This window comes from Acartia tonsa, chromosome 14, assembly GCF_053477335.1.
Source record: "Acartia tonsa isolate MP-2025a chromosome 14, ASM5347733v1, whole genome shotgun sequence".
Lineage (NCBI taxonomy): Eukaryota > Metazoa > Arthropoda > Copepoda > Calanoida > Acartiidae > Acartia > Acartia tonsa.
The window spans coordinates 11431723-11447416 of record NC_137273.1 but is presented as its reverse complement, the minus strand read 5'-3'; the positions used below and the strand labels follow the sequence as shown (position 1 = coordinate 11447416).

Here is a 15694-nt window from a genome sequence, read left to right as displayed (position 1 = left end):
TGTATATTGGAGCATATTATTGCTACAGCAGAAAGTGCACAATCCCCTTTCGCTTCGCTTAAAACAATGACCACCTAATTTAAATATTTGCTATTTTATCATTCAAAAAAGGTCAAACTAGTTTGAAAAGCAAATATGTAAGGGTAATGTGACAAAAAAGTGGTCATAAACAGATCAAATTCTTATTGATATCAAACTTCTTTTTATTGTGATTGTACAAAATATTAAAAGTTTCATGTGACCACCAAAAATATTTCGTATTGACAGTTCCAGTAAAAAAAATTTTACTTGGTACAATAATGAAAATTCTTTCACGGGGGTTGGACAATGGCCAAAAGAATAATATTTTCAAAATTATCTTGTTTGAACATAAGTCTTTGATGGTGCTAAACATTGGGTGGGGAGTGGTAGGGATTTTTTAAACGTCAATTTACTTTCCCTCCCTGATTTACTCTAAACTTTCTAAAGACATTTTTCTTTCTAAGATTTAATTGTTTCTAAGAAAAGCTTAAAAGTGAATTCAGACGAAAGTCTGTGAATTGTAATCATAAAGATAATTAGTCCCCTATTAGTCTTTTAAATAACAGCAAAACCCCTAGTATTTAGAAACTATATGAAATGATAATAAAATAACATGTTTTAAAAATCAAATTTTAATGAAAATGTTGCAAAAGCTTTAAAAATTTGTTGCGGATTTTTTATTAAATTTATTCCCAGATAAACCCAGCAAGCCTGGCACGCCAGAAATCCTTGATTACGACGTGGATAGCGCTGACATCCGCTGGTCATCACCAAAGACGGACGGCGGCTCGCCAATCACCCACTACATCATCCAGCAGAAGGTTAACGGCGGTGACTGGCAAAAGGTTGATGTATTCAACACGCCAACAGGCAACGAAGTGTTGGAGTATCGTGTTAATGGACTTGTGGAGTCCTCCAAGGTTCAGTTCCGGGTGATTGCGGTAAATAAGGCGGGAGAGTCAGAGCCAAGCGACCCGTCACCCACCCACACTGTTAAACATAGAAAATGTAAGACATTATCTGAGACTAGAACAAAGATTTTGAGAAAGGTTTATTTCACGTAAAGAAAACCATTTGCCTTTAACTTTTCCGTTAGCTAAAAAAGAAAACTTTTAAACATTGTAATATTTTATTTGAAATTTGTTTAATTGTCTTATTGGTAACAATAGCGGCATATTTTTAAATATCAGTAAATTTCATAATTTATTAACAATAATGTTTTTAACCTTTTTCTATACTGTTCAACTTATGAATATCTAAATCTTTGTTAAAGTCTCTAGTCATACAATTTGATAAAAAAAAATTTAAAAAAAGATCAAGAAAATATTTTATTTCAATCTTAAATCTTTCCTTATAAAATAGATTTCAAAATACTTTTAATAAAAAAGTACTCTTTAAAATTTTGTTTAGGCTTAGAAATTATTTATAAGCCATGAAAACACATAAATAAATCTATATTCTAGAATTTTTATTATTCTAAAAATTCATATCAATGCCTTTTTCTGAATTTTATAAAACTATTATATCCAGAATTAATTTGCTTAAGGTGAAATTGTTTAATTTGCCTAATGGATTGAGCAAAAAAAATAGCTGCACAATTTTCCATTTGTCATTTACAAAATGTTTCTGTCATACAAAAACAAGGAAAATACAGTGCAAAGAAGGCATTTTATTGTAAAATTAAAAAGAAAATATTTATTTACAATAAATATTTTTTTAGATAGGATATTAGATATAAAAAAATCTAATAAAAAAGTCTTGAATTTTGGATTAGAATTTTTGTACTTTTTTTGGCTGAAAAATTGTCAAAAAAAAAACATTTCACTAAAAACTCATAAAGCAAAGTTCCATTTGATAAATAAGATAAAAGATAAACTTCCACATGATAAGTTTTATGATACTTGTCATAAAAACTTTTATTGTAAGTGTTATTACTGTATTACAATTGCCTTGTAAGATATTTTCTTTATTACACATAAGATATAAAGGAAAGATTTAAGAATGAACTGTAAAAAATCTTCAATTTTAATGTTTATGAAAAAGGTTTTTCCACGAAGAGCATTTAGACTTATAGTTATAAATTTCTAAGTATTTTTCAAAATTTATGTATTGACATGCTCAGTTTTGTGATATATGCAACATTATAAAGTGTTAGGGATCTAATTATTACTGAATTGATTAAGATTTTAAGGGTTACTATTACTTTAATACTCTTCATGGAATTACTCTCTAAATATAAATCTGAAACTAAATTATAGACTACTTATAGTGAAACCAAGAATTGACCGGACCAACCTGACCATCAAGCACGCCAAGGTTGGCGGCAAAATTGAGCTGGACGTCAACATTACCGGTGAACCTTGCCCCGAAACCACCTGGAGCCTTATGGGTAAAGAGATCACTACTGCGGATAACATCACTGTTGTGCATACAGAATACAACACCAAGTTTACCATTGTCAATGGTACCCGTAAAAATTCCCAACGGTACAAAATCATGGCCACCAACGTCCATGGTAAAGATGAAGAATTTGTTGAGATTGTTTTCCTTGGCCGTCCCAGCAAGCCTATGGGTCCTCTAGAGGTTTATGGTGTCACAGCCGACAGCTGCAAGCTTAACTGGCGTGCTCCAGAAGACGATGGCGGTTGTCCTATCAAGGAATATCTGGTTGAAAAAATGGACAAAGAAACTGGAAAATGGGTTCCAGTGTGCAGATCACAACCGGATGTCACCAATTGTCCAGTGAAGGGTCTTCAGGAGGGACATGAGTATCTGTTCCGTGTCAAGGCTATCAATGACGAGGGTGAAAGCGAACCACTGGAGGCCGACAAAGCTATCAAAGCTAAAAATCCTTTTGGTAATTTGAAAAAAAAAAGATAAAATGGATGCTTTTATTGATTGGTTTATCTAAAATTAAAAACACTTTCTACATTATTGATTGATTAAAAATTAAACAAGAATCTAAAAATTGAGCATGCAGCATGTAAAGTTCTCTCTTATGCAAATAATCATGTACAGTACATGTGGCTTAGCATGTAAAAATGTTGGAGTTTCGAGGGATGTACGTGTAGGACAATGGAAAATAAGTTGATCTTCATCCTAATGTTTAAACTTTATTATTGTTTTGGTGGGTTTAGGAGGTACCTATACAATTAGACAAAAAAAATTAAGAAGGAGAAGACTAATTTAGCATCCACTGTTCTATCCCTCTTTCCCTGATCAGAAAGAGAAAAGCATGTTAGCAATGCAAAAGAATAAAAAGATTATTCCTATAAAAAAGAAGCATGATTTCTTCAGCTTAGTTAGAATATGAAATAAAAGGCGATATAAAGCCATAACATTAAAAAAATTCAAATATGAAAAAGATATCTATAAAATGGAAAAACGCATGTCAAATAAAATGGAAAAAAAATATAATAATAATATCAATTTCAGATATATGATAATATAAATTTAATAATTGCATGATTTTTTCAGGTTTTAAGTTCAGAGTTTAGTAGATAATAATTGTTATTTTTTTATTACTGCACTATTCAATAAGCAGTAATTTCTTTTATTTTAGGTTGTTAATATGCTATGTTGAGCATGTTTTAAAAGTTAAATTGTTTTATTTTGTGCATGTTTGCATGAGTTATTATGAGTTAAATTTTGCAAAATGCTGGCCAATTTTATGATTGTAGGTTCTTCATTTTAAATTTTAATCCTAGAAAATTAAATATTTAAAATTAAAAATTCAATTTGATGTTTTAGGAGTTTTAAAGATTTCTTTCAATATTAGTTTTTGTGTGCAATTTCAAACCCAAAAATAAAATTGATTTTATTTTATTAGGGTGAGTGTTAGAATTTATGGTGAAGGGGTATATTACGGAGGGAGGGGGCAATGAAAGATCAGTTAGATAGGAATATTAATCATGATTGGGGGGTAAGATGCACTTACTTTCATTCTTTTTGTTTTTTTTATATGATCTAAAATTGGCCAGTTTTTGAGCTTTCTGGAGGAGTTACTAACTTGGACATTATTATTACCAGGACTGCCAGATCCTCCAGAGAAGGTGGAGCTCTGTGACTGGGACGTGGACCACATGGACCTCAAGTGGATGTTCCCCAAGAGTGATGGCGGTGCCCCCATCACTAAGTATCTGGTTAGTCATTTCATTATACATGGATAGATAGAAAGAAAAGACTGAGAAATAATACATTGAAATAAATGGTACATCTAATATAGATAATGTATGTGTTATACATAACTAGTTGCTTTGCCCCTAGCCTCTAGGTGAAGACGGTTTATGTAAAGATATAGCCTTAAACTAACTAGAGACTTTATTAAGATTTCCAAAAAAAACTACAACTAATTAGGACCAGCATTTTTACCGGACAAAAAAATTATACATATCTAATTTCAAAGTAAAAGAATAAATATTTAAACATGTTAAATGATATAATTATTAATAAAAACATTTTTAAACAGGTCAAATATAGACATTGACAAGTTTAATGAAAGTTTATAGTCAAATTACATTTCTTTTTTCTTAAAACTATCGGGGAATGTGTTCTTTGGGGGTGAAACAGAATGCAATGGGGATGGATTAAGAACAGAAAGTAACTTTAATTTTTCGAAGATTTTCTAACTGTTTTTCCCTAGCTTTTACTACAAATAAATTCAAATGGAATTAGTTTTATCATAATCTCATTTTCATAACAAAATTAAATCGTCAAAAGTTTTGGGATAAAAGTTTGATTTTATTTTGAATCTCTTTTTATACTTTTTAAGTTTTTCAATTTCAACTTTGATATTGAGTAAGTTTTGTATACAAATAAAGTTGATGATTAAACTATTTTTTTTTTATAATAAACTTACGACGTAAACTTTAAAATGAAGGGATTGGGTTTGTGAAAATAAACTAGACCGCTGAGATTACTCACTAAAAGTTAAAGGTATTTCAGTATATTCAGGGTTATATAATTTTTGTTTTTAATTGAAAAAGATGTCTCTATACATTTGAAACAGTTCCAGAGTTATTAAAATAAATTTTTTTCTATAATTCTTTATCCAGAAATGCCGGAATTTAATCCCAAATTTTCTTTAGTCATCAAAGATTACTTTTCCAGAATATTTGTTCGTGATTTGTTCATTTTGGTAGAATAAAAGTACAGTTTTATTATTGAATAATAAAAAAATATCTAGTGAAAAAAAGTTTTATTAAGCATTATAAGTTAAAACATCGAGGGTGGTTCTAGCCTAAAATAAGCTTAAATTAGTTTGTTAAAGGAAATTGCAAGAAAAGTTATGATCAAAAAAGTTTCAAACAGAATTGACAATTCTAACAATTCTCAGGTTGAGATGAGAAACATCAAGGACGAAGAATGGAAGGAGGTTGGCGCATCCGACGGCCCCAAGAGGGAATACTCCCAGAGTGGCCTCACCAAGGGGGAGAAGTACAGCTTCAGAGTAAGGTAAGATATATATATATACCTAAGTTTAGTTTAAATTCCAAATTATTAGAGCAAAACAAGGATGATTGGATCTAATAGTAGCAAAGCACTTTTGACACATGGGTGTTTATATGTAAATAGTAATAGATTCTTAACAATAGCTTAGTTTTTAGTTTTTGCTTTAGAACATTAATAAGAAAGAGAAAAAAATAATTAAGCATTACGTATAACTTAAAGTTTTTAAAGAATAAAGATTAACAGTAAGAGCGTAACAACTCTATAATTTTACAGCAATGTCTGTATGTCCTTTTGTTTAGATCTGTTAACAAGGCTGGCAAGTCAGAACCCAGTGAGCCCACTCCATGGATGATGGCCAAGCCTAGAAAATGTAAGTAAGGATAGATATATAGGTTAGCTTGATGGGTATTATAATAGTAGATAGACAAAGTAGACATATATGTACTGTAGTTAGGTAAACAGATCTATAGTATAGATGTATATACAGACAACTACCTCCCTTCCTTTTTCAAAGACCTTCTTCGTCTGCTACTAAATTATTTTCTACTACTTGGCTGTGTTAATATAAGCGACACCACTGGTTGATTTTTAAGGACCAAATAGAAAAGTTGCACAAGGTGGTTGCGATGGGGAGATTCAGTTATTTAACCCTTTCTTCCTCTAGTGTTTTACTCTAATGTTAGGTAGATATGAATAGATAGACATAATATGGGTAGATAGACAGATAGTTAGTAAGCTAAAAAGATGATAGATAATAGACATAAGGCAGATAGAAAAGATAGATAGTTAAATAGTAAAGTAGATTAATATATTGCCAGACAGCATACCAACAATAAAAGTACAATTTTATTTTGATAGATAGCTTTGACTTGAATATATTTCATTCAAAATTATTTATTTTCAAACTATAAATTTAAAGAAACAAATTTAATCTGTAATTTATTCATTTGAAAATTGGACAACCTTTAAAAATGCATTGTTTTATTATATTATGCATGTCTTTTTTAAAAATCCTTAAATATTTATGTTAGATACTAAGCCCCCTCCTTTTACCAAAGCTTTTCATCCATTAAAATTAAGAAATAAGTGTATGACATTAATTTTTTGAGAATTCATTTGAAATTCGTCATAAATACTACAGGGGGTTCTCTGGGAGAACAGAATTAATACTATTGGTGGGGAAATGACTTTCTCGAAATTGAAACAAACATGAATATGTAAATATATTTCTTAGAAGAAATATTATTTCATTTGAAATAAAAATGTTTCTAATTTGAGTTTGAATGGAGGAATGAAGAAAAACTGTTAACACAAAATCACCAAAGTTAAAAGTTTTGCATAGCACTTATTAAAACAGTCTTATTTTGGAAAAATTTACAGAGGAGGGTTATTTTGTTAATAAAGCCAAATTTCTAGAAAATAATAAACTAAATAATTGATAGGGGTTTTAGGCTATTTTATAGGAAGTAAAGTAATACCTTTTCTTTTTACAAGTTTTGTTAAGTTGAATTTTTGTTTATGTAAGAGGACACATCACCAGCAAACGTGTTTGAAATTCAAATTTAGTAAAATTGTAAATGGTACCGGAATAACTAACTTACAATTTCAGAATTTATAGATTTGCCGCTAAAATGGTCCAATTATTCTATGTTATTTTAAAAACATCTAATTTGTTCATTTTAGCGACAAATTTGAAATTTAAAGATTTAAAGTTTTGTCATCAATAGGACCAATGTATATTGTAATGTACAGAAATGTAGAGATAAGTCAATGAAAGTTAAACAATCTATTTTCTCTTCACTCATTATTCTAACATGAAACACCTGTTTCAACTTAGGGGAAGGTTAATTTATCTATCTTTGACCTAATCCCAGCTCCATGAGTAATGCAACACTTTGGTTAAACTTTCTAAATTCTTTGGTCCAATTTCTTAAGATAACTAATTTTTCTAATTTATTTAGCTTCTTTAAATTGTTCTTGTTTTCAAACTTAAACTTATTTACATTCTAAGTCTAATGGCTAACTGTCATCTATTTTCAGGGTAAAAGTTGCAAATAAAAAATATTAATAGAGGGGAAAAAACAAACAAACAAGGATGACAACATCCATAAAAGCGAAGCACTGAAACGGTAGGACTAACGGACATTAACACTTGTATAGTGTTAGAACTTAATTATCATAATATAAATGTATAAGAGTCAAAGCAAAATTGTAAGTAAATTTGTTGAAAAACTGCTTGATACAGGAAAATTTTTATGGACATACTTACATTTTTAGGACTTGATTATAGAGTTGCTTCGCTTAATACATTATACTTTGTTGTCCTAGGAATCAATATACCAAAAATCAGATCAATCCGATGATTAGATCACATAAAAATTTGTTGTTAAAAAAGTAAAAAAATCAACATGTTTAAAATGGACGTACGGACATTTTGGTAATGATTATAGAGTTGCTACGCTTTCTAAATCGTACCTAATTACTAAAGGAATCACCATGTAAAATTTGAAATCGATAGGACAATTCTAACATGCCTAAATTAACGGAAAAAGCTATCCGTTACGGACGTACGGACGTACGGACGGACGGACGGACCGACCCTAATTATAGAAAAGCTTCGCTTTTAAAAATATTTTGATTTATTTTTACATCTAACAGACGAGCAGACAAAATAGTATCATTGCCACTAATAAAATGACCTAAAACAATTTATCTGAATTTAAATGAATCTTCATACAAAAAGTTTTAAAGGATTATACATATTTGTTCTTTGAATCAAACTTTACAATCGATTCAACATTCATTATTGTATTTACTTAGTAATTTTGTTAAATTAGAATAAAATATTTTCAATAAATGCTTAAAATATTTAAAAGCGAAGCTTTTCTATAATTAGGGTCGGTCCGTCCGTACGTCCGTCCGTACGTCCGTACGTCCGAAACGGATAGCTTTTTCCGTTAATTTAGGCATGTTAGAATTGTCCTATCGATTTCAAATTTTGCATGGTGATTCCTTTAGTAATTAGGTACGATTTAGAAAGCGTAGCAACTCTATAACCATTACCAAAATGTCCGTACGTCCATTTTAAACATGTTGATTTTTTTACTTTTTTAACAACAAATTTTTATGTGATCTAATCATCGGATTGATCTGATTTTTGGTATATTGATTCCTGGGACAACAAAGTATAATGTATTAAGCGAAGCAACTCTATAATCAAGTCCTAAAAATGTAAGTATGTCCATAAAAATTTTCCTGTATCAAGCAGTTTTTCAACAAATTTACTTACAATTTTGCTTTGACTCTTATAAATTTAAATTATGATAATTAAGTTCTAACACTATACAAGTGTTAATGTCCGTTTGTCCTACCGTTTCAGTGCTTCGCTTTTATGGATGTTGTCATCCTTGTTTTTAGATAATCTAACATATCTAATATAAATTTTCTTAAAAGTTTTGCCCTTTGATAAGTTTTGATTAGTAAATGAATGATTCTTCATCTAATAGATTAAGCTTAGATTGCTTATTACAAACAAAACAAATAATTTTTCTATTTAATTTCTTTTTTTTATTTTTAAAAATACATAACTTCTAGAAAGAATTTTTTATCTTAAATGTTAAAGAAGCTAGAATTACATTCTTTAAAAAGGATGGAATTGGTCTTGAGTATTTTTTGCACTATTTGGTGAAAGGGTATCCCAATCCCCATTGGAAAATAGGTAATCAAAAAAAATTAAACGTAACCCACCCCCAGGATCAAGAATCTTTTAATTGATTTTAAACATGTTTTGGGATTCTGCACTCCCCCTCACAATGCTATTTTACTATCTAAAAGCTAACAGAAAAGGTACTTTAATCCTAAACTCTTTTGTATCCAATAATAAAAACTGTTGTTAAAAAGAATTATTTCATCTTATTCCACCTTGTTTCACTCACTAGGCACTAATCACAAAACTTTTTATGGTGTTTTGTCAAAAATGTGGATGTTTTTTTTAGTAGCTAGTAGCAACTCTCTAATAAGAAGCTATGTCTAGGAGACAAAAAGCTAAAATTAATGAAAAAATTTCCAATAATGCAATTTGTCCATCTGTCTGGCCCTAAATCATTGGGTAATTTTTTTTCTGAACTATGCTACTTTTTTATATTGTCTTCATTGTAAAAACCTAAAAACTTGGCAGACTAATTTCTTTTTGCAAAGAATCCATGATTTTTGCGCAAACAAATTAATACTCTGGGATAGATATATTTCATTGATTTAGTTAGAGATTTAGAGGCGTTCACATGGGGTGTGTTAAGACTTTCCTGGTGAAAATAAAGTGTTTTCTTGAGAAGTAATATATCCCTCACTCTGTATGCAAGCTTAATTTTCTGTAAATCTGAACTAAAATAAAACTTTTTCATATCTTAGATGCTCCCATTATCGACCGTGACTATCTGTACAAGGACAAGATCTGGACCCGTACTGGCAAGGTGCTGAAGCACGAGAACCAGCCAGTGGACGGTGAACCTGCCCCCAAGATTACCTGGTATCACAAGGTAAGAAGATGGTGTCTTTTTGATGTTTTATGGTGGTCGGCAGAAAAACATATGAGCCTTAATCTTTAAAATTAAAACAAGTTAATCATTTTGTTATGTAAAAAGAACAGCAACATAATATACAATTGAATAAAAGAAAGTTATAAAGAATTTTTCAGTAAATGCAATATTAAGAAGCTAAGTTGTTTTTACAAGTATTGGAAATAACTAAAGATTCATAATTTTAAAATATTCTAATAGTTTTCTTAATTCAGGCAAGAAATCTAGCTGAAGACTCCAATGTTACCATCACCAATGTTGACTACTTCACCAGCATTGAGATCAAGAACACTGTCCGCAAGATGACTGGTATCTATGTCATCAGAGCTATGAATGAACATGGCAAAGATGAGGCTGAAGTTGAATTTGTTGTGCTAGGCCCCCCTGGTCCACCAGAGGGTCCTCTGGAGGTTACTGATGTCCATAAGGAGGGCTGCAAGGTCAGATGGAGGCCCCCCAAGGATGATGGCGGCAGCCCCATTCAGAAATACTATATCGAGAAGCTTAACCTTGATACAGGAATGATTATTTTCAAATGCATATTTTTTTAGTAGCGATTATACTCTATAATTTGAAATGTCCGTCCATTCGTACGTCCGTCAGATAGGGGGAAACATTATTTTCTCGGTTCCTATAAAAGATAGAGGGCGGAAATTTTCAGGGATTAGACATATTATCAAGTTTTATTAAGATTTTCATATTATTTGGGGTGCTAGTTCGATTCCTAGATTTTTATGTTTTCATGATATTTTTAGGGATTAAATAAGTTCATGATTTACATATCCACACAAAGTTTCATTAAGATTTGCTCTATAGTTCATTTTTTCCGGATATCCTTCCATAATTTTTTAGCTTTGCTATTTATTGATATGTTGTCATCCTAATTTTAACTTGCAATTTGTTACATTTTTACAAATGTGTTTTTTACCTTACTTTGAAATAATCAAATGAACAGGAAAGTGGTCTCCATGTGGTGAAACTGATGGGGATAAGCTTGAACTGGAGCTTAATGACCTTGAAACTGGCAAGAAGATCAAGTTCCGTGTCAAGGCCAAGAATGATGAAGGAGAATCTGATTGGCTTGAGGGACCTGAGGATCCTGTGACCATCAAGGATCCATTTGACCCACCTGGCCCACCCGGCCTTCCTGAAATCATTGACTGGACTGAAAGCTCAGTTAAGCTCAAGTGGGCTCCTCCTCTAAGAGAGAATGGTGCCCCAGTTACTCATTACACCATTGAGTACAGAGAATATGGTACAGATAACTGGATTGTTGGCCCAAGAGTTAAGGCCAAGAAGTACCCTGATGGTGAGGTTAAGGAAGGTCTACAGGCTGGCAAGAAGTACGAATTTAGAGTGAGAGCAGAGAATAAGGCTGGTCTTGGTGAGCCCAGTGAGTCAACTACACCTCACTTTATGAAGGCCAGATATGCTCCTCCCAAGATTGATAGAACTAATCTTGATCAGAAGGTTGTTAAGGTTAACCAACAAGTTGTCATTGAGGTTGATGTTGCTGGTGAGCCTGATCCCAAGAAACAGTGGTTCTTCAATGGTGAAGAGATCAAAACCACAGAATCTATCAAGGTTGCCCACAGTGCCTACCATACCAAGCTGATGTTGATCCCTGCCAAGAGAAGCATGGTTGGCAAATATACCATCAAGGCTAAGAATGACTCTGGTGAAGATGAGGCTGATGTTGAAATTGTCATCAAGGGTAAGCCAAGTGCTCCTGAAGGACCTCTTGTGCCTTTTGATATTACTAAGAGTAGCTGTAAGCTTAAGTGGAAACCACCCAAGGATGATGGTGGCTCTCCAATTGAATACTATGAAATTGAAAAGCTTGATCCTCTTACTGGTCAATGGCTGCCAGCTGGAACATCTCCAACTTGTGAACACACAGTGAAACCCCTAAGTGAGGGCAAGGAGTACAAGTTTAGAGTCAGAGCTGTTAACAAGGATGGCGAATCTCCTGACCTTGAAGGGGATGAATCAATCATTGCCAAGAATCCCTTTGATCCACCAAGCAAGCCTGATCCTCCTAAACCCAACGACTGGGGACCAGACTTCTGTGACCTTAAGTGGAAGGTTCCAGCAAGTGATGGTGGTTCTCCCATTACTGAGTACATTATGGAGATCAGAGACAAGGATAAGAGAGCTTGGAAGGAAGCTTTCAGAACTCCAGCTAACACTCTTGAAGGAAAGTGTCCTGCTCCTCCAATTGTTGAAGACCATGAATATGAGTTCAGAGTCATTGCTTGTAATGCAGCAGGGCCCAGTGAGCCTAGTGACCCATCTAAGACTATTAAGGCTAAGATAAGATTCCTTAAACCAAGAATTGATAGAAAGACCCTGCAAAAGAAGATTCTTCATGTTGATCAAATGTTAAGAATTGAAGCTGACTTTGTTGGTGAGCCTGATCCAAATGTTACCTGGTGGATACCCAATGGAGACAAGCTACCTAATGGTGATGATAGATACAACCTTGACATCAATATTGAAGACAGACATACTTCTCTTATTGTGAGAAAATGTGCAAGGAAGGATACAGGCCAGTACAAGATTCTTGCAAAGAATGACCAAGGTCAGGATGAGGCTGAGATTGAAGTACTTGTCATTGGTGTTCCTGGCAAACCAATGGGACCTCTTGAGGTTTCCAACATCACATCTCATTCCTGTCACCTTGACTGGAAGCCACCAAAGGATGATGGAGGTGATCCAATCAAGTACTATATTGTTGAGAAGATGGATACTGAAAAGGGAATCTGGCTGCCATGTGGAGAAACTGAAGGCAAGACTACTGAATTTGATGTTGAGGGTCTGAATGAGGGTTGCTTCTACTTGTTCAGAGTCAAGGCTGTCAACAGCCAGGGTGAAAGTGAACCTCTTGAGGCTGATGCTGCTATCCTTGCTAAGAATCCTTATGATCCTCCTGGCCCTCCAGAAAGACCAAACGTTGATGACTGGGATAGAAAGTGGGTCAAACTGAGCTGGGAGAAACCTCTGGATGATGGAGGTGCTAAGATCACCCATTATGTCATTGAAAAGCAAGAAGAGTTTAGCAGCAAATGGATGAAAGCCATGGATACTGACTCTGATGATTTGTATGCTAAAGTTACAGATCTTACTGAGCACAGCAAGTACAAGTTTAGAGTAAGAGCAGTCAACAGAGCTGGCCCAGGTGAACCATCTGAACCATCTGATGAAGTTACCTGCAAGACCAGAAATGCTCCTCCAGTTATTGACAGAACCAACATGGATCCTGTAAAGGTCAAGGTTGGAGAACCACTGAGACTTAACATCAAGGTTACTGGTGAACCTGAGCCTGACAAGACCTGGTTCTTGGGCAAGACTGAGGTGAAGTCCACTGCCAACTTCTCATTGACATATGAAGCCCAGAAGACTGTGTTTAGCATGCTTACTGCCAAGAGAGAGTACAGTGGTGTTTACACTCTTAAGGTTAAGAACAAGAATGGTAAAGATGAAGCTGATCTTGATGTCACATGTGTTGGACCTCCTGATGTACCTCAAGGACCGATGAAGTATGAAGATATTTATGCTGACAGGTGCACGGTTATCTGGAGAGTCCCTCTAGATGATGGTGGATCACCTATTACTCATTACATCATTGAGAAGATGGAGGTTGGTGATGATGTATTTGTTCCATGTGGAAAGACTCTTGAACTGAGCATTGTCATTGAAAGTCTTGAAGAGGGACATGAATACTTCTTCAGAGTCAAGGCTGTCAATGCTGAAGGTGAATCTCTTTACCTGACAAGCAATGACAGTGTTATTGCCAAGAATCCATTTGATCCTCCAGGTCCTCCTGGCAAACCTGAATGTGTTGATTATGACTGGGACTTCTTCGAGCTGAAATGGGCTCCACCTAAGAATGATGGTGGATCAAGAATCTTCAACTACATCATTGAGAAGAGACTTGCCAATGATGACCTTTGGCTCAAATGTGGAGAAACCAATCAAAATCTTGAGAGAGGAAAGGCAACTGGAGTTGAACTTGGTCAAACTTATGTCTTTAGAATTAGAGCTGAAAATCTTGGTGGTGTTGGGCCTCCAGGACCTGAATCTGATAACATGAAGTGCAAATACAAAGCACTCAAGCCAAGAATTGACAGAAAGTGTCTAAAAGAAATTACAGTCAGAGTTGGAGAAAGTCTTAACTTCGATGTTGACATTCAGGGTGAACCTCCTCCAGATACAACCTGGTCTAAGGATGGTAAGACTTTGAGTGATGATAGCAACAGAAGAATCACACATAAGCCTTACAAGACTCTGTTCTATGTTGATGAGGCTACAAGAAAGGATGATGGTATTTATCTCATCAATGCTGTTAACATGCATGGAAAAGATGCCGCCGAAGTCAGAGTCTATGTTATTGGCCCACCTGGCCCACCAGAAGGACCTCTTGAGATTTCTGGAATCCACAAAAATGGTTGCAAACTCAAGTGGAAACCGCCCAAGGATGATGGAGGTCTGCCAATTGAACACTATGTTGTTGAAAAGTACGATGTTGATACTGGTATTTGGTCACCTGTTGGAACTACTCCAACCTGTGATATCAACTGTAATGATCTAGAACCTGGCAAGGAGTATGAGTTCAGAGTCAGGGCTGTTAATGCTGAGGGTATATCTACACCTCTTAAGTCTCTGAAACCAATTGTTGCCAAAGATCCATTCACTGTCCCCCTGCCACCAAGTGCTCCTGATGTTGTTGACTGGAGTGAATCTCACATGGATCTGGAATGGAAGGAGCCAATTGATGATGGAGGATCTCCCATTACTGGTTACATTGTTGAAAAGAAGGTTAGACACAGTTCTGAATGGGTACAATGCCTTCAAATCGAGGGTAATAGAAAGAGAGGAACTGTCAATGGCTTGACTGAGGGTGAAGAATATCAATTTAGAGTCATTGCTCTAAACAAGGCTGGACCTTCTGAACCTGGACAGCCTTCCAGACCCAAGGAGGCCAAGGCAAGATTCCTGCCACCAAAGATTGATCGCAAGAATCTGAAGGATATCACCGTATCTTGTGGTGACATGCTCAAGTTTGATGCTAACATCATTGGTGAACCACCAGCAACTGTCACCTGGAGACATGAGAGCCAGGTTATTGAAACCAGACAGGACAAGTCAATGATAATCACCAATGTTCCTTACAACACCAAGCTGATCATCAGAAGTTGCAAAAGGTCAGATCAGGGCCAGTATGATGTTCTGGCTAAAAATGAATGTGGCAAGGATCAGGTCACTGTTAACCTAAATGTTCTGGATAAACCTGGACCACCTGAAGAACTTAAAGCTTCTGACATTCATTCTTCAGGTAAAACTTTTTTTTTTAATTTTCAAAGTAAAATAGTAATCTTTCTTTTGTCTGTACATTAAATTCTTGATAACCACTGACTTTAATTCTCTTTTTCATGGAAGCATTAATGGGTTCTAAGCCGTTGTTTTTTTTTACTTTCTAGATTAAATATATCCTGCTGTCGCTACTTACATTCAAATGAATCCAAGTCAATACATGCATCAATTATTACAATAAGTATATCACAGACTGATAATTAAAAATTTAGCTTAGCTCCATAAAAAAAAAAAAATTTATTTCAATAAAAAAAATTATATTGTATTTTTAAAAA

General features: G+C 34.0%; 3 protein-coding genes across 6 annotated transcripts in view; all 3 read left to right on the top strand.

Annotated features, from left to right (window-relative positions):
* Positions 1-10597, top strand: part of LOC145306418 (twitchin-like) — a 37015-nt gene extending 26418 nt beyond the window's left edge. The window contains exons 23-29 of the mRNA XM_080148513.1: positions 718-1029; positions 2291-2878; positions 4051-4163; positions 5357-5475; positions 5772-5842; positions 9880-10007; positions 10262-10597. Of these exons, the coding sequence (XP_080004639.1) occupies positions 718-1029; positions 2291-2878; positions 4051-4163; positions 5357-5475; positions 5772-5842; positions 9880-10007; positions 10262-10597 (1667 nt within the window). The remainder of the gene's footprint in view (positions 1-717; positions 1030-2290; positions 2879-4050; positions 4164-5356; positions 5476-5771; positions 5843-9879; positions 10008-10261) is intronic.
* A 219-nt stretch (positions 10598-10816) lies between these two features.
* On the top strand, positions 10817-11419 carry LOC145306417 (immunoglobulin-like and fibronectin type III domain-containing protein 1). Its single transcript, XM_080148512.1, has 3 exons — positions 10817-10838; positions 11002-11360; positions 11402-11419. Exons 1-3 carry the CDS (start codon positions 10817-10819, stop codon positions 11417-11419), a joined length of 399 nt encoding a protein of 132 aa, XP_080004638.1.
* bt (projectin protein bent) overlaps positions 11004-15694 on the top strand; it is a 28476-nt gene continuing 23785 nt past the window's right edge. For 3 of the 4 annotated variants that reach the window (XM_080147462.1, XM_080147465.1, XM_080147464.1), the window contains exon 1: positions 11325-15381. In XM_080147462.1, coding sequence (XP_080003588.1) covers positions 11463-15381 — 3919 coding nt within the window. In that variant the 5' untranslated portion in view covers positions 11325-11462. Of the gene's footprint in view, positions 15382-15694 lie in introns of all 4 variants that reach the window. The other variant, XM_080147463.1, reaches the window with a different exon arrangement.

Bases quoted from the DNA above. Each gene is read 5' to 3' on its own strand.
- LOC145306417 (XM_080148512.1), top strand. From the start codon at position 10,817: ATGATTTACATATCCACACAAA. The intron at 10,839-11,001 runs GTTTCATTAAGA...TCAAATGAACAG, and splicing joins GATTTACATATCCACACAAA to GAAAGTGGTCTCCATGTGGT.